A 17,144-nucleotide genomic window follows, 5' to 3' on the forward strand; every position below is an offset into this window, starting at 1 on the left:
GTTTGGGGCAAGGGTCCAGTGAGGCTGAAGCTTTTGCGAACGAGGAACCATGTGGCTGATCCTTATCGGCACGATAACGCTTGACCGACCTTTTTTCATACTATTCTGCCGGCGCAACCCCTCCGCTTCTTCAGCGCGCAACCACCGGTACCTTATCACGACAAACACCACTGATTATACTTGTGGACGCCAGCTCGCCGCAGGCAAATACTCTCAATTGACTTTTGCTTTCACGCGTGCCTGAAGGTTTATTGTACAAGTTCTTTGGGCTGTTCAACCAGCATCAAGCCGCCAAGATGGGTGTCGCGAAAAAGACAAGAAAGTTTGGCGCAGTATGTCTCTCACAACACCAACATCTCCTGCCTCCCCTCTTCATCCTCTGACACGGTTCCAACCACAACCCTAGGTAAAACGCATGATCGGAAAGCGCGATGAGCGCCTAAAGAAGCCCAAAGTCCCCGAAGGCGGCAGCGGCAAGGCCAAGGCCGGCCCGAGCACATCCGCCCCCGGCGCCGGCGAGCCCGTCCGACAAGTCACAGCCGCACCTAAGGGTCTCTTCTTCAGCCACAACGAGAACATCGTGCCGCCATATAACGTGCTGGTCGATACGTCCTTCATCACCCACACCGTCGGCGCCAAGATCGAGCTGCTCGAGGGCCTCATGGACTCGATGTACGCCACTTGCCGACCCATCATCACCGATTGCGTTATGGCTGAGCTCGAGAAGCTGGGGCCAAAGTACCGCATAGCGCTCAGGATTGCTCGCGACGAGAGGTGGGAGAGGCTCAAGTGTGACCACAAGGTTTACGCCGACGACTGCTTGGTGGACAGAGCCGTCAAGAACCGTATCTACATAGTGGCCACCAACGATAGGGATCTCAAGAGGAGGATACGCAAGATTCCGGGTGTGCCTATAGTCACTTGCGGCCGGAAGAAGTACTTGGTCGAGGGCCTACCTGGTGCACCGACGAAATGAGCGAGGTTGGTAGTCGACAAGTCTTGACGTGTTTGTGGAAGCAGGGTGGGCAAACTGCAGCACCCGATATACGTTGTGGGTTTCAAGCAGATCGACTGTGCCGTGCCTTGTGCTCGAGCGCTATGGTTGTATGATGCTTGTCTTTACACTGCTTCATCATGTTGGTGGGTACAAAAACATTTGTGAACTTGGAGGTAAAAGATCGGGGGATGCAAGCACACAGAGCGACAACGTGTTGCTTTTCGCAGCCCAGTCAGGATGGTGCGAAGCTACCGCAAAGAGCTAATGTGGCTAACCAGGAGCCGGAGAAGTAACTGGATAGATTTCCTATTCTCGGTCCGTCGCGTCCCTGTATGATTACCTCAAGATACCCATCCATAATTCTGATGACCTTATGCTGCTCTTAACATGTCGAATAAAATAAACTGTGTCAAACAAAACAGTTGATCACTATAATGCGTATATTTGGGCAACATGGTATCATGGCAAACAAAACCCAAGACTTAACTGATGATCCGAGTGCCATGATATATGCTGCGTCTCTGACTTGGTTATGCCCCTTGTTTCATGGTTCATTTCTTCATCCTCATTGACCCCCCAAGACCAAAAACAATATTCTCGCAAGCGTATTTACAATCCTCTAAACATGTTTGTACCTGCTGGGGGGAGTTTTTCAATCCGCATCGCACACCCACAACCATTTCCCTTTGTTGCGTTTGTTTGAACCATGACTTTTGTCTGCCGTGCTGGTTTCCGCTTTTTGCTCTCTTTTCGTCATTTGCCATAAAAAAACCCATGCCATTGTGGAACAGAACAGAGTAGAAGAAATAGAAATAAATAATTCCATGCCATGGCTCGCATCAAAAAAACGTATGCTCTTCCCCTCCTCGCGTTTTTCCTCATTTCATGCCAACCACTTCTCCTCGAGCCTCTTAGGCCCACGCATCACCAAGCCATCGTCGTCGTCGTCGTATTCGTCATCGTCGTTCTCGCTCGCACCGTCCTCCTCCTCGTCTGGTGGCTGCGTCACCTCCCTTCCGGCGCCTTCGTCGTACCTGTGGTGGTGGTGGTTGTTGTGGTGTCCGTTCTTATCGCCGACCATCATCCACCTGAGGCCGTTGGCCTGCTCCTCGATGATGAACTCCTCGCGCGCGTACTCCTCCAGCGTCCTGGGCCCTCCCCACAGCTCCAGCGCCACGTCGGGGCACTGGGCCTCAAGCTCCCAGTCGCCAAAGTAGGGGGGCTGCCGCGACGCGTCGTCCCCGCCGACCGAGTACAGCCTCTGCACCATGTCGAGCTGCGTCCGGTAGCCCTCGGGTATCTTGACCTTGATCTCTATGGGGCCGCGGACGTAGCGAACGGGACGACCGACTCCCGAGGAGAACTTGCGGCAGGCTTCGAGCGGCGTGAGCATCTCAAAAGCGATCGGGACCCTCCTGCCACCTCCCCACCTCTTGGGGCCTTCCTTGAAGATGCTGAGGATTGCAGTGCCAAAGTCGTGCTCGCAGTCGACCCAGGGGAGCTTGGCGTCGGGGTGGAAAGGCGCCTGCCACATGAAAGATCCGTCTTCTTGCAGCTCCATACAAAAGAGCGGGTAGGGCAGCGAGGTGAAGTTGTTGTTGTAGATGCCCGCGTAGACAAAGGTGGACTCGAGGCCCTGGAGCGACCGCACGTACGCCTCAACCTGGTGCTTGGACCTGTAAAGCGGCAGGCTGGGCCAGTTCGGGTTGTAGGCCGCGTAGTCCGGCATGGACGAGTAGATAAAGTGGGAGATTCCGGCGGCGAGGGCCTCGTCGGCCAGCGCCTTGCCGATGGCGACCTCGTCGCCGTAAAAGGTAGTGTTGATAAAAGCCAGCTGGCAGCCGCTGAATAGTTCCCTGATCAGCTCCTCGTTGACGCCGATGCCGGACAGCGGACCCTCTGCCGAGACGTCTGCGCGCGACGCTGAGGGCTGGCGCGTGTACAGCTCGCCGACGAGGACGGTGACATTTGGATTCGAGCAGACCTCGGTGGCGATGACGCCCTCCGTGTTCCGCAGCTGAGCGCGCACCTTGAAGCCGACGGCGGTGCAGTACCGTATGAGCGACGCGGTCTGGCGGCCGCTCGCGTTGATGACGGCGATGGTCTGGTCCGGGGTCGCCATTTGTCGCTTTGCCGGGCGGTTAAAGGTCAGCGAGTTATTCCTGGACTGGCTCAGGGGGCTGCCTTCTGAAGAATACGACGAGAGCTTGTGCTTGTGTCGCCGCAGCTGCTGCTCTACCTCTTGGTCGTGGTGGTGGTGGTGAGGATAGTACTGATGTTGGTGGACGTTGAAGTGGTTGTGGTTGTGGTTGTGGTGATTGTGATTGTGATGGTTTTTGTTATTTATCGCAATGGCGACGCCTCCTTTGGAATTTGGTGATGCCGTCGTCGGCGCTGATACGCCAATGGACCTTGGCTTGGTTGAAGTTGGTATCGGGACCGCTGGCCTGATGGCGAGGTCGACCTGGATTTCGCCCACCATATGGACGATCTTGGTGGATGCCGGATTGGGAAAATCCAATTTTCGATCCTTTGCGCTTAGGGATGGGATGCCCAGGCCGTTTTGGTTACCGGGTCCCTTTTAACCGTTGCGTCCCCCCAAAAAGCCCAATCCCCCCAGGCTTTTTTTTTACCCTTCCCCAAATTCTGCTCCGGTGACGGCTCTCCCTCCAGGCCTCTGAGTAGCCGGCTCACAAACGTGCCTTTGGCCCTATCAAAGCTGCACGGACTAACACGGCCCTGGTCGAAGTGATTGGTGGTACAGGCAACCAGCCACACAGAATCCCCAAGATCGAGTTGCCGTGTTTCGTCCCTGCTCGTGTGAGTATGTCGTGGGTTGTTGTGTACCCCTTATTGTTCTGGTTCGAGCTGGTATGCTCTCCAATTAAATTGAACGTCGTCCGAGTTTAGGAGTTCCGATCCAAGCAGCCAATAAGGGAGAAAGATCGGCCAGTCAAAAATATGATATATCTCTCTCAGTCAGGGTTGAATGCCAGTGTTTGCTCAACTTTAGTATGCCTCTTACGTGTTTCTAAAGACAAGACAATAGTAAACGAGCAAGAGGCATATGCTGGATGTGAACAAGTTGTTGTGATGATCGGAATGAGAAAATCGGGAGAGAATATGGCGAGCTCAAGCCCAAAGAAACCTGGTTGGTTGGGGGTGTGAGAGGGAGAGATACCCGTTAGATAGGTTGGAGATAAGTTGTGGCGCGGCGTGTAATTGGAGTAGCGCAGGGTAGCCAAGGTGCACTGCGTTTTGGTGGTGGTACTTTGCTAGTGTCAATGCAAATTGCTGGTCTGGGTCCGTTTGGGCAGGTAGGCAGGCAGGCACTGATCAGTTTCAAATTCTCAAATCTTAAAATTGGCCCCCCCCTTGGCAACGGAAAAAATCAAATACTGCAAAATAAGAATGAGAAATAAAAAAACAACAATAAAAAAATTCCTTGGTTTGGCAAGCCTTCCACCGGTGGCGCCTGCAAACCTTAACGGGTCACGATAACCCGGCGCCGTCAGCTTCTTTATCAGCGGTGATGGTGAGTGGAGCTTGCTGGGCACGGTTTGAGATTGCGGGGCATCAGCGCGTCGGGTGACGAGCAAAAAAGTCCAGCAAGCTCTGCGCCTAGACTAGAATCTGTATGAAGGAGGGGCCGTCCTCGTGGAGATGGAATTGAGAAGGTGGAAAAATTTACGTGGTTGTGGGAATGGGGTCCAATTGTGTGTATGCGAGGTGGTGTGAGTTGTACGGACGCCATGGCAACAAACAGTTGGCGTTCGCCTGTACTGTATGTATGTAATACAAGTAAGTCAAAGCAAGGGCATGGCAAGTCAGGGTAAGATGGGCGGGCAGAAAGATGACGGCGGAATAGGGGACCTCTAGCATGACCCTTTGATGACCACCTAGGCGTGTGCTGGAGGGTGGTACAAACACCCCATCGATGATCAATCAGGTAGGCTCAGTAAAGATAGCGCCGCCGGGTGTGCACGGTAGTGTGTAAGCTACCTGGTTTACTACTCCGTAATTGGTACTTACCGTACAACTAACTGGGTTACTACTCTACGTAGCGGTTGGTCCCTGTGGTACACACAGTGACGAAAAATTCCGCCTGCATTTGAAGCCGATGCCACCCATGACGAGCCAAAAGATAAGGTAAATAGGCTGGACCTTGGTGGGAGCCCGGCGAGGTCATGCACGCTACGCTACACAAGATGCCAAGGGGCTGATTTTTGGAGAGGGAATAACCCAGATTGTCGGCAGCTGAGCATGGAGGCAACCGGGAACAAGATGGAGACTTTGGGGAATCTAAGTGGAATTTTTTTCCTTCTTTTTTTTTCTTGCAACATTATACTGTACCGCGCACAACGAAACTTGATCGACGGAGCCACAATGAAAAATAGAACATACATATATACCTTCTGATATATAATACTACGTCAAGAACCTAGCCAAAGTTTAGCTCTTCCTGAAAGATATGCAGAAAATAGCCAAGGGAGAAACGACGGGAAACCCAGATTTGACAATCGGAGCATCTTGGCTCACGCCGCGTGACCGCGTGCTCTTTTTTGGGTTGCTTGGATCTTCATTTCCAAAGAAAGCCGCTATCTGGACCAATGGGACGACGGGCGCTGGTTAAGTTTGGGGCTTCCGAATTGCAAATGGCTAATAATTCAAAATCATGATTGATTGCCGTAGCAAACAACAGCACAGACAATGGAAAGTACCAGCTACGGAACACAGTACCTAACCTCCTACCTTACGTTACTGCAGCTGCTACCTTAGTTGGCGCAAAGCCACAGAGTGCTCTTGCCTGGGCAAAACCAAAACGCGGGGAAGAGGCCATCAATATCACAGCGGGGATGTTGATTGGCTCTCGGATAAGATCCCGTTGATACGTGAAAAAGACGGTCCTGGTTTTTGATCCTGTGACACTTTTATTTTGGGACAGGAAGCAAATAGCCAAAAGAATAAGGCACAGTTCATTAGCAGGAGTTCAGAGTTAATGTCGCACGGCATGATGCGACCCTGTTCGTTTGTACGGAGTACATCTTGAACTTACCACCAAGTTCCGTGTGATGGAGACCCTCAACTGTTTTTTCTTCCTTTTTTTCTCCCTTACAGGCTTTGACCTGCTTTTTTTTACTTGTCTCCAACCAAGTTCCCATAATGCAGTAGCCGAGATCGGCCGATAGGTTAGGTAATAAAGGCGGAGAAACCTCTACGGTCGTCTCCAAAATAGATCTGATCTGTCAGAAAACAAACCATCTTTTCCGGGGTTCCTTGGCTAGCAGAACGGGTGGAGGCTGACGAGAACAAGATAGAAGATGTACGATGCAAGATGTGCGGTGTCGATGTGCGCTGAACAGAAACGAAACGTCGCATTAGACGCCCTGTTGACGATCACCAAGATGTGGCTAGCGCGCCAACGCAGTTCAAGGGTAGCCAAGCTTTTTATGATTTCCATTTGGCTGCCAAGATTGATTGTCAAAAGCTCGCTTTGTGGCTGCCGCATAGAAATCAAAGTAGCAACGCAGTAATACGGAGTACATTACAGCAGGTACCTTTTTTTTCTCCTAGGTATCCACCCTGCTGGTCTACCAGTAATTTTGCGTGAACGAGTGATGATGAAAGCAAAACAAAAAGTCATGAATCCTGCTCCTGCCAAGAGTACTCGGATTAATGCCGAATTCGAACAGGGAGCTGGCGTCAACGGAATGTACGGAAAAGGGCGTCTAGAAAAGCGGCCCTTATCGTCCAATTGGGTTGCGCGCGCATGTTGTGGACGTTTCTATTTTCTTCCGTTACGAGTTGGAGGCTGCAAAGCCATGTCGACGGGCAGAAATTTTTTTTTTCTTTCATTTCAGTTGGCCAATACTGTTGGCAATATTACAGTGCACGACAGCTCTCCCAGGCAGCCCCCATCAAGGTCGAGTTGAAAAATTTTGCACATTACGTACAAATCAGCTAACAGGAATCATCAGCGGACCACTTCGGACGACAAACCCTTTTCCAGCAAGAATTTGGGCAAACAAATTTGGAGTAATGCGCCTCTTATCTTTTCGATTCTACCGTACTCCGTACCTTACTCTTTCGTCATGGATAAAAAAAAAGTCGACGCATCGGGGAAAGTACGGAACGCAACCATCAACAACTGCACTGCGCTGCACTGGCACAGGGATCTACAGGTCTACCAATCCTTTCCAAACCAGGTAAGAAAAAGGTACTTTACTGCGTAGCCAAGGTTTCCCGTACCTAGCTGCTCCATCTGACGCCGATATGATCACTTCGAGTCAAAGCTTTTTCTAGGTGATTGATTTGCTCAGGTACCGTACCACGACCAGCACTTGGCCCCATCTCTACCCGTGCTCCCGGTAGCCTTACCAGACGGGGTACATCAGCAGCGAATCTCGCATCTCCGCGGACAACCAAAAATATTTGCTAGTTCTATCGAGCAATTATTACCCCAGCGTTTCCTCATTGGCTCCAACTGCACCCAACTCCATCCTTTGCTCACCACAACTACCGATCCCCATGTACCTTCACCGAAAAATCTCGCCACGCCGGGAGCGATTCGCCAAAATGCATGGAAGCTCGTTAAATTTGTCTCTTTTGGTTTTGTCTATTCCTTAATTTTTTCCGCCTAATTCTATGGAGTGAATCTCAACCACTGAGCTTCCAACGTGAGACCCCCTTGATCGCAATGCCAAGACCCACGTGGATATTGTATGGCGAGGCGGTTGGATACTCGGGCCTGCAGCACAAAGGAGTCAGAGAGAAAGAGGGTCAATTTCAAGGTCGGCCCTGCACAAATCAGGTGTCAAAATTGGCGGCCGGCCGCAAGAGTTAGCCCGAACCCCCGATTTCCATTCCAGTTCCAACGTTATCCACTTGGAATTCGACGTCCCGTGACTTGACCTCCCGCCGGCTGGTTGGGTAGGAGTGGCTCTCGGTGTTCAAACACGATTCCGTGGTGCGCTGTATGCCCAGCAAAATTAGTCGACTGCTATCAAAGATATCGTCGGTCTAGGCTGGTCTTTTACCCCTGAAAAGGGAGACAAAGCTACGGAAACGGGCTAAGAGCCCGAACCCCTCCCGTGTCTCTCACCTTACCCCGGAAAACGTCATGCAGGGAGCCCCTCGGGATTCGGTCATGCGGCTCACCATGGAGGGGGCAAAGAGAGGAGAGGAGGATCTTACCGTCACCGCTTGTCCTATTTCTCTTTGTCACGGGGGGCGATATTTGCTTGCCACGTCTATCGGCCTTGGCTTGCTGCGGCGGCTCCGTTCGGGCTTGTAAAGCACTAATGGCGAGGTGGCGTGTTCGACAAGCCCATGTTTTGAGGAGTCCGTCCCGAGCCCATCGCCGCGTTCGAAATGCCCTCGTTGGAGCTCATGGTCTGCAAGTCAAGCACGTCATTTGCTTGCGAAGGCTTGTCGATTGTGGGTTCTGACCAGATGTAGATACGAGCGAGCGAATGGGCACACACTCTCTCTCTCTTCTAGACTAGCCACGATGGTCATGCCCAGAGCACTGGACATGCAACCTGCTCAGCATCCCGAGTTGTTAGCCGTCAGCTCGTCAACCTACCCTGCATTCAAAAGAGATAGACCCTGACTCCTGAATATTGACATCCGAGTGGATATTCTGAGCTGTACAGCGGTGTGCATTGTGTGCTGTTATACGGGGTATCATCGCGTTGCGCCGGGTTGCATCGGATCGAGCTCATGCGGCCAAGGACCAGCGAGCATGCGATCCCCTGCCATGACTTTAAAGTTTAAGACACATGGGGGCCATGGACCGAATACAACCACGATAAGAGCGACAAGAGCGGCAAGATTCGAGTTGCATTGCCCTCGGCGTTTGGGCCAGTTCGTGGTAGGTCCTTTGAGGGCCCCGCTTCATGACTGGCACGCACCAAACGACGCTTTTGGAGGCTCGGTGCTGATAAAATTTAGCTCGGCAAGGCACGTGCGTTGGCCCGGGCCGACAACCTGTCTCTGTGCCAAGCAGTTTCGGGAAGGCGGATGGAATAAATTGGTTGGACTCGTGAGCCGGACCGAACATTGGTTTCTATCGGCGACCGATGGGCTCGGTGCCGGATGAGCAACGTGTTGCCCCTGTGACAAATCACAGCTCGATGATAGATGCGAATAGGCAAGCCTCGAGACGTGCGATGATACTTTGTTGGAGCGATTTCATACGGTCTATGCTTCGAATCGACTGGACTTGATTTTTCCGACTTTGAACGTAGGGGATAACATCAATGCCGTGGCCATAAACAGGCCCTAGTCATAATTAAGTATTTTGTCTTGCCTGACCCTATGCTGAGGATCTTGTGCTGTTGTTGACATTAGGCAACAGCTCTCTCATTGACTATTCACCGTGAGCAAGAGACTATTCCCAAGCCAACCACACCTCTCCAATCATATTGCTATGACTTCTAGAGTTTAAGCTTGTGCTTCTTTACGATAAAGTTGCATCAATGCTGGTTAAGCTTAATGATTGGTCGGAAGTAAAAAGGGAAATGAGGGGAGTTTTATATCTTGCTGGTGGACAAGGGTAAGGCCAAGGTAATTTCTCGAGTCCTGGTAGGAACGCGATTGTATGACGTACGGTGCGCCTCCATCGAACCTCGATGGACGCCGTAATAAGTGAGACAGTATCAGTACAGGCAGGCTGATAAAAAGGTCTGGTTGTATAAAGGACTACCTAGTTATATGTAGACAGAGCCTGTGGCCAGAGTAGTCACTTGTGTGACCGCACTCATATCAGGATTGCAATTGGGGTCCAGCCCCCAAGCAGGTGTCCAAGGACATAGTCTTGGTGCGGTCCGCCGTCTGCGGCTCTCTTCCTGACTGATGTGTTTCAATACGCATGCGTGATGGCAAGGCGGCTGTAAAAGAGCGACGTACATCATATCAACACAGACAAAATCGCCAAATCGCCAACAATGACCACCACACAAAAGGTCATCGGGCCGCTGACGCCCGTTTTCACGCCGCACCCAACATGCTCGAGTTCAATGTCGGGCTTCTGCGACAATGTACGATGCGTCGCATTTCGCAACCCAGACTTACCTAAGCCTGCCGAACCAGAACAGCTCGTGCTTTCTCATGGATCAACCCTCGTACTGACCCCCGCGCTCCCCCGGGAGCCCCTGCCGTGGAATCCAATTCTGCCGGCTGGGCCCCATTGAACGGCTGGGGCTTCTGCTCGCCGGGGCATCTCGTGCCCGACCGGCACACGAGCGCCTGCAGCAACACGGACGAGGCCCCAAGACGGCTTCACGTTCCATTTCCCGCCCGCGGCGGACGAGACGGCCGTCGATTGCTGCCCGAGGTCCATGTCCTGATCCATCAACGAGTTGCAGCCGGCAGACCTGTGTGCGCGCGGTGAGGACTACCGTGTATGGCATGTTTGTCTGCAGCGGGGGCATGCCGCCGGCGACGTTCAGGGGCGGAGGGCGTGGCCACCAACAACTTTCCTCATGCGCTGCAGGCGCGCATGATACAGATAAATTGGAGACAGGGCGGCTTGCCCAGAAAGACGGGGGCGGGGGGAAGGGCAACGGCTTGCTGGGTCTGGCTCTACCGAATCGGTGCCGAGTGGGCCTCCTCCTCAAGCACAGATGAGTACTGCCGCTCAGGTCGGGATAGGAGTCGGTGTCGCTGTGGCTGGGTTTGCTGATACTTGGTACCGTGGGATGGTTCATACTGGCGCGATGGAGAGGGAGAAAGAATGCAGATACGAAAAGTGTGAGAGAAGATGCTGATATAAAGACAAGCGGCCATTCGGATCATCCTGAACAGCAGTATCTAGAGGGCAATGGTGTATACGAGATGGGACCGGGAAGGCAGAGCAGCGGTCTTTGTGAGCTGGTCGAGTCAAACAATCGACGTTTACATGGTGCATCACAACGGCAACATATGGAATAAGAGGCTTGTTTGTTTGTTTATATGTACTATAATTTTGAGATGTCAAGAATTAGATAATGTTAGTGTGAGAAGGCGGTAACCCTGAAAAGAATCGTATCCAGCAGAAATAAGATTGATCTTTCCCCCGTTGAGTTATACATATTGTCTGCGTGCAACGAGTATGATGTAGCGGGTGACTTGGTGCGATGTTTTGATCTCGTCCTATTTACCAAGCGTCTACAAGTTTTGAGACGAGACCTAATATGGGCTGTGGAGTCTAGGACTAGTTCTAGGTCTAGTGCCAGCTTGAACTATCACCTGTTCTAACAATGCAAGGAGTTTTTCATTCCAACCTTCCGTCCAGTTACCCTACTAATGCACCGGACTGAATTCTCGTTGTAGATTATAGGGGGTCACTGTAACACTCAGAGGCATTTTCTTACCTCGAACTTCTCATCCAGTGGTCAGTCAGTTGCGCGAAATCTTCATCTTCCAAGAACCACCAAGCCAATCTGAAGCAGCATCTTGTAGATCAGGACAAGAAATCGTCTGCCCAGCACCACGGCACCCACGTTGCCGAAAACGCCACGCTGCCCGTTACAGACAACCGGAACAAAAACTTTGCTTTTCACTTTGGCCTTGACAATTGCCATATGCTTATGCAACGGAATCCGTTGAGCCGCAGAGGGACGACGGCAGAAGCAAATTCAAGTGACTGTCTGTTAGGGATAGCACCCTTAACTTGAGGTCATATAGCCGCGGCAACGTCACAAATCACAGGCTCTGAACAGAAATCATGGGCTCACTCCGTCAATTATTAGCAATACATATCCCGAGGCGACCACCCTTCAAGTCTACCTCTTTTGTTTCACAATCACAAAAACCACAAGCCCAAAAAAACTCAAAACCTCAAAAAAGCACCTTGCCCCAATAGAAGTGAAAAATAGAAGAAAAAAAAAGAGTCGCACTATGCCGTGCTGGCAGTAAACTTCAGGGCGGTGCTGGCCTGGCCGGCGCGCTTGGTGTCGGCGGCGATGTTGTTGTCGAGCTTCTTCTGCTCCTCGGCCAGCTTGGCGGCGACGTTCTCGCCCTGGGCCTGCTGGGCCTCGAGCTTGAGGATGGTGGCGGTCAGCTTGAGGACCTTGTTCTTGGTCTTGCCGGCCTCGAGCGCGGCCTTTGCGGTGCCCGAGGCGGCCGAGATGGCCGGGTTGAAGGCCTGCGTCTCGGCCTGGTTGGCGATCTTGTTGACCCGGTCCAGGAACGTCAGGTCCGCCCGCTCCACCTTGGTCTTGTCGGCCGGCAGTCCCGCCAGCGCCGCCAGCGCCTCCGCCTTGGCGTTGCCCGCCTTGCCGCCCGAGATGGAGAGCTGGTCATACGTCTTGTTGGTGAAGACGGCGCGGGGGGCGATGGGTGCCGCGGAGGCGATGGCCAGAAGGGCGGTGGTGGCGTAGATGGAGAACTGCATTTTGATGGGTTTTGGTGTTTTTATGGGATGGATGAACTTGGAATGTCTTTTTGGTGTTGTCGGACCAGTCCGGTGTATTGTTGGAATTTGCAAAATAAAACAAAAAAAAGCGAATCAAGTAACAGCACAGCTGCAGAAAGAATGAAAGGCTGGTCGGCAAAGGGAATGTAGTGCTAAGACGAAGGTGAGATGTAGAATCCGGAAAAAGGACTCAGGGACCAAAGGTGCGGGCTTAGACGTCTGCTTTTAACACTTACATCAAAGTTGCTCACAAATGCGAGGGTGGTAACGGTGCCACTGCAACTTCGGCACCGGCACCCCGGACGCGCGCGCTAAGCTGTTAACGGCCCTGTCCTCGTCTGGACCTTTTCTTGGCAGCCTTTGTCAGGTTTCAGACGAATACACCATGGACAAGCGAGTGTGGGACTGGACCAGGTAGGTGGTGACAGGGTCGGTCTGGATAAAATAGCACAGCTTGCATGCACTGCATTGATGATAAGTGTTCAGTTTAAATGTGAGAGCTCCTTTCGCAAAATTTCGCAAAACTCCCTTGGAGGATAATTCATAGCATTTACGGAACAGATTTGAAGTTTTTGGGAGTCTTTTGCTCCAACCAGTCTCCAAACGAAATCGTTTCTTGGGCATCAAAATAGCACCGACCCGTGATCTGCCGTCCCAAAACATGTAAAAAATACTTTGTATAATCGAGACAAATATCGCACACCAAAACTGGTTCACGATCGACGATACCCGTAGCTTGTTCTTTGACAATGACAACCCACCCACGACGACAGGAGCAGTGCCTCAATTTGCTCTCCGTCAACTTGTGTTTCAGTTCCATGTAACAGGCATAAGTTACGCTCTCTGGTTTCAGACGATCTGACGATCCCCCGACTCGCTTCAGTCACTTAGGGGCCTCCAAGGTCCCCACAGCTCCAGGGGTGTGCGACGGCAACGTCAACCGAGGCACTCTTGACGATATTAGACCCGTCGCTTGCCTGCGTGACGCCTGTCTACTGTACCTATTGACAATTAGAGCAGGCCTGTTTATACGTCGGGTAGATTTGACCCAGATGTTCGTTTTTGCATTTGTGGCTCTCAATGTTTTGTCGAGTAATTAATTACCATACAAATCTACCCTGGGGAAGAGGACTGCCTCCCAAGTCCTGAGATGGCGGAGTTTATACTCCGCTTCGAAACACATACACCCACAGTTGAACAATTCGCACTCTTCTAGGCAGTCATTACTACAGAAACGTATCTGCCAGAGACTCAACTCCTCAAACCCTCAACTACCTTGGTATCAACACCAACCATCCGACCTCTAGTTGAAAACCTCAATCATAAAGTGATACTCAATCTTGCTGCCATCGTGCCTACCCCTTGCGGTCAGCGCCTTGCAGCGATCGGCAAGGATCTCACCGACAATCGGCGTGCCGCAGAAAAACACGCCGACCTTGACCTCGTCGTCAGCCACGCTCGCAGCATCGTCCTCCCCGCCGCCACCCCGCGACGCCCTCGCGACCAGCCCGGCCTTGTACTTCCTCATGTCGTCGTAGTGCCTGTCCAGGATGCTCACGAAGTCCGGCCGCCCAAACTGCGTCGGGTTGATCAGCCCCGTGATGGGGCTGGCCGGGTGCTCCGGGGTGCGGTGCTGCTCGAGCAGCCACCGGTAGACGTGCGTGCTGACGTTCTTGCGCTTCTGCGTCACGTGCGTCTGCATCCGGATGTCCAGGTGGTACTCGCCGGGGGCGTCGTGGCGGTGGTGCCACGCCTGCGACCGCGATACCGTGTTGAGCAGCTCCGAGATCCAGAGGAGGTGGTTGCGGTCCCGCACCATCCAGTGGAAGTCGACGCGGCGGTAGTCGCTGGCAAAGGACGAGAATGAGCTCGAGGGCCGCGAGATGGACGACGCCGAGTCCGAGTCCGCATCGGCGGTTTCTTGCAGCGTCGTGTTGGACTGGTCGCCGCTGGTGGGCGCTTGCATGTCGACATCTGTGCGCTGCGGCATCGCCTCGGCTTCCCTGCTGGTCCCGATTCGTCGTCCATCGGGAGCGTCCGCCGACGTGCTGCCGCGCACGTCGCCCCCCTTTTCCGCCTGCTCCTGCAGTTTCTGCGTCGGCCCGCCGTGCAGCCTATCCTCCTTCGCCTGGAGATCAGCCAGGATCCCAGAAAACGGCGTGAGGCCGATGCCCGCGCCCACCAGGATGGTGTGGTTGAAGTCGTAAAAGCGCTGGGCGGGGGCACCAAACGGCCCGTTGATGCCAATCTCGATGTCGACCTCTTGGCCCTGCGGGGCGTCCTTGGCCAGGTCCCTCAGCCTCCCGGTCCAGTTGCCGTCCGTCTTGATGTGCATGCGCATCTCCTTGCCCACGCAGACCGATATGGTGAAGGGGTGCCACTGCCACATGCTGATGGTCGGGACCTGCAGGTACGCCCACTGGCCGGCCTGGTACTTCCAGATGCGCTCGCTCGGGATCGTGGCCCGCAGCTCCACCGTTTCGTCGTCGAGGACCTTGAGCGACGCCGGGATGCGGTGGAACCCCGTGCCGACGCGCACAAGCCGCTCCGTCAGCACGAGGATCGTCGGGACGGCCAGCCAGTAGCCAAACATTGCGTACTGGAGAAGCTGCGCCGTTCCGTGCGCCGCCAGAAGCCCGATGATGGGGAACATGAGCAGGTGCGCGAGCTGAAACACCTCGTAGTTCCACCGCCGCACCTGGGGCATGCTCAGCAGCGCCAGAGTGTAAAAAAGCCCCAGCGCTGTGAGGCCCGTGATGCCGGGGAGGGACGACACGTATGCGCTGTAGGGGCGAGGCACCTGATCCTCTCCCAAGAGAACCCCGACGGCGTCCTGCCTCTCGGGCCGGCTGCCCCAGTTGAACGTGCCGCTGAGATGGCCCAGGGCGTGCAGGCTGGCGAGGACCAGAGCGACGATGGAGATTTTGATGTGGAACTCTTGCGAAAGGTCCCAGTTGATGAAGCGGCTCAGGTGGTAGCTCCGACGCAAAAAGGTCGAAAAGTATCGGGACATGCTCAAGATCAAAAAGAAAAACGTCGGATACAGCGCGCCGGCGCACAGCTTGGCCAGGGCGACGCCCCAGCCGAAAGCAGCCTGGTACTGCTCTCCCGAGGCGTACTTGTGGCACTGCCAGATGCCCAGGCCGAGCTGCAGGCCGACCACGATGCCGAGGAAGGCGATCTCGGGCCCGTGGACGGCCCAGTACGCCCGCACGCGCCTAAAGGTGGACATGTCGCGGAGGTACTTGTCCTGGTCGTCCTTCTTGTCGCCCTCCTGCTTCATGGACGGGACCCGCCAGCTCTTGACCACGCGGGCAAAGTCGGCGCGCGGGATGCGGTCCTGGTCGGACCCGATGACGGAGCGCAGGAACACGTGCCGCTCGCGGTCTTGCTTGCTGTCGTGGTGGAGATGGTGCGGTTGGGCCGTCGGGGCGAGCTCGTCGTGCACCTCGTCCAGCTTGCGTTCCACTTCCGAGTAGTCGATGCAGCCGTCGCCATTGTGGTCTAGCTCATCGAGAAAGGTCTCGATCTCGTCGTCTCGCAGGTACACTACATTCGGGTCATCGGCGGCCCTGGCGCTGTCGACCTGGTAGCTGTTTGCAAATGGGTGGTGGTCGCCATCAGCCGTTTCGGGGCCATTGGCTTGCGCGGGTTTCTCTGGGTGTTGATCAGCCCGGGCTTCAGCTTCTGAGCCGTCATCTCTGGCATCAGCAGCCTTGGGTTTGTCTTCGCCCTTGTCCTTGGTCGAAGGCTCAATCTTGACATGTTCGTCGTTGGGAGAGGCGGCAGCAGTGCTGCCGTTCTCACTGTTTGCCTTTACATTTTCGCCATCGGTAGTTGTGCTCTTGGCCATTGCGTGGGCAGACTACAGAAACGGGACCCGGATGTGAGTCTCACGACGATGGTCTTTCTGAACAGGTTGCTACTGGGCAAGGTCTATTGCAAAGACGGTAATCTGCTCCGCTTCGAAAAGAAAGATGGGAGGAAGGCCAACATGATCAGAGCAGAACGGCACGGGCCGGCGATGTAGTTGATTTCAGCGACAGGTGAGTGCATGATTCTGACGTGACTGCCAATGTCCAAGATTCTAGGCTGGCGGTCTCACTTTGTTTGCCAAGACGACGAGACCCAACTGTCTTTGCGAATTGAGGCGGAAGCTGGCATGCTGGCATACTTGGCGCCCAGATGCCGAGCTGAATTTGACGTCACCAGTGGGAAGATTTTGTTATCGATCCAGTAACATCAATCAGCGGTAAGGGTAATTGCATCCGTAGGTACTTGTGTGCGTGCCGAGAGGCTTGCGTTTTTGGTCTTGTTCGGCTGCGGCGCTGTCATGACTTGCTGCGAGTTGAGTTTTGCCATTGCTAGCTAGTCTAGCAAAATAGGCATAAAACATCATGAGCTTCAATAAAGAGCTAGCGAGTATAAAGTCACGTCGCCAGCCAATTAGTACCCTAGTAAATACCTAGGTAGCTTTACCGTAGAGATAAATTGGATTTGATTTGCTTTTGCTTCATTTCGGTAATCGTTCGTGCCAATAATGCGACCGGTGTAGTTGATCCGCTGCAGTCATGATTTTGGTGACACTCGATGCCAGAGGATTACAGCAGGTTAATAAAATACCATTGCCGATCATCCATAAATTCGAGTTGGGAAATTCGCAATTGTGTTGCAGTACTCGCGTGCAGCAGCTGAAATCACAAGTACGGAATACGCTGGCAAGCTGGGCACGGTAGAATTTCGTTTCGA

General features: G+C 53.5%; 6 protein-coding genes across 6 annotated transcripts; 2 read left to right on the top strand and 4 right to left on the bottom strand.

The window, feature by feature from the left end:
• The first annotated feature begins 140 nt into the window (after positions 1 to 140).
• MGG_08302 (rRNA-processing protein FCF1) lies at positions 141 to 1,489 on the top strand. Its single transcript, XM_003715727.1, has 2 exons — positions 141 to 332; positions 407 to 1,489. The coding sequence occupies exons 1-2, from the start codon at positions 297 to 299 to the stop codon at positions 974 to 976; spliced, it is 606 nt and encodes a 201-aa protein (XP_003715775.1). The 5' UTR covers positions 141 to 296; the 3' UTR covers positions 977 to 1,489.
• MGG_12473 (nitrogen metabolic regulation protein) lies at positions 1,372 to 4,776 on the bottom strand. The gene has a single exon (XM_003715728.1). It carries the CDS (start codon positions 3,477 to 3,479, stop codon positions 1,881 to 1,883), a length of 1,599 nt encoding a protein of 532 aa, XP_003715776.1. The 5' UTR covers positions 3,480 to 4,776; the 3' UTR covers positions 1,372 to 1,880.
• A 2,313-nt stretch (positions 4,777 to 7,089) lies between these two features.
• Positions 7,090 to 9,307, top strand: MGG_15954 (uncharacterized protein; the record flags this gene model as incomplete). The annotated part of the gene is made up of 2 exons (XM_003715729.1): positions 7,090 to 7,203; positions 7,318 to 9,307. 2 exons carry the CDS (start codon positions 7,090 to 7,092, stop codon positions 7,636 to 7,638), a joined length of 435 nt encoding a protein of 144 aa, XP_003715777.1. The 3' UTR covers positions 7,639 to 9,307.
• A 799-nt stretch (positions 9,308 to 10,106) lies between these two features.
• MGG_15955 (uncharacterized protein) lies at positions 10,107 to 10,352 on the bottom strand (the record flags this gene model as incomplete). Its single annotated transcript, XM_003715730.1, has 1 exon — positions 10,107 to 10,352. The coding sequence occupies one exon, from the start codon at positions 10,350 to 10,352 to the stop codon at positions 10,107 to 10,109; it is 246 nt and encodes an 81-aa protein (XP_003715778.1).
• Positions 10,353 to 11,709: 1,357 nt separating this feature from the next.
• MGG_08300 (uncharacterized protein) lies at positions 11,710 to 12,645 on the bottom strand. The gene has a single exon (XM_003715731.1). The coding sequence runs from the start codon at positions 12,372 to 12,374 to the stop codon at positions 11,877 to 11,879; it is 498 nt and encodes a 165-aa protein (XP_003715779.1). The 5' UTR covers positions 12,375 to 12,645; the 3' UTR covers positions 11,710 to 11,876.
• An 804-nt stretch (positions 12,646 to 13,449) lies between these two features.
• MGG_08299 (uncharacterized protein) lies at positions 13,450 to 17,119 on the bottom strand. The gene has a single exon (XM_003715732.1). It carries the CDS (start codon positions 16,246 to 16,248, stop codon positions 13,699 to 13,701), a length of 2,550 nt encoding a protein of 849 aa, XP_003715780.1. The 5' UTR covers positions 16,249 to 17,119; the 3' UTR covers positions 13,450 to 13,698.
• Positions 17,120 to 17,144: the final 25 nt, after the last annotated feature.

This window comes from Pyricularia oryzae, chromosome 2, assembly GCF_000002495.2.
Source record: "Pyricularia oryzae 70-15 chromosome 2, whole genome shotgun sequence".
NCBI classification, from domain to species: Eukaryota; Fungi; Ascomycota; class Sordariomycetes; order Magnaporthales; family Pyriculariaceae; genus Pyricularia; species Pyricularia oryzae.

Excerpts from the sequence above, each read along its gene's own strand:
- MGG_08302 (XM_003715727.1), top strand. The coding sequence starts at position 297 with ATGGGTGTCGCGAAAAAGACAAGAAAGTTTGGCGCA. Across the intron at positions 333-406 it reads AGACAAGAAAGTTTGGCGCA|GTAAAACGCATGATCGGAAA; the intron begins GTATGTCTCTCA and ends CCACAACCCTAG.
- MGG_12473 (XM_003715728.1), bottom strand. The coding sequence starts at position 3,479 with ATGGTGGGCGAAATCCAGGTCGACCTCGCCATCAGGCCAGCGGTCCCG.
- MGG_08300 (XM_003715731.1), bottom strand. The coding sequence starts at position 12,374 with ATGCAGTTCTCCATCTACGCCACCACCGCCCTTCTGGCCATCGCCTCC.
- MGG_08299 (XM_003715732.1), bottom strand. The coding sequence starts at position 16,248 with ATGGCCAAGAGCACAACTACCGATGGCGAAAATGTAAAGGCAAACAGT.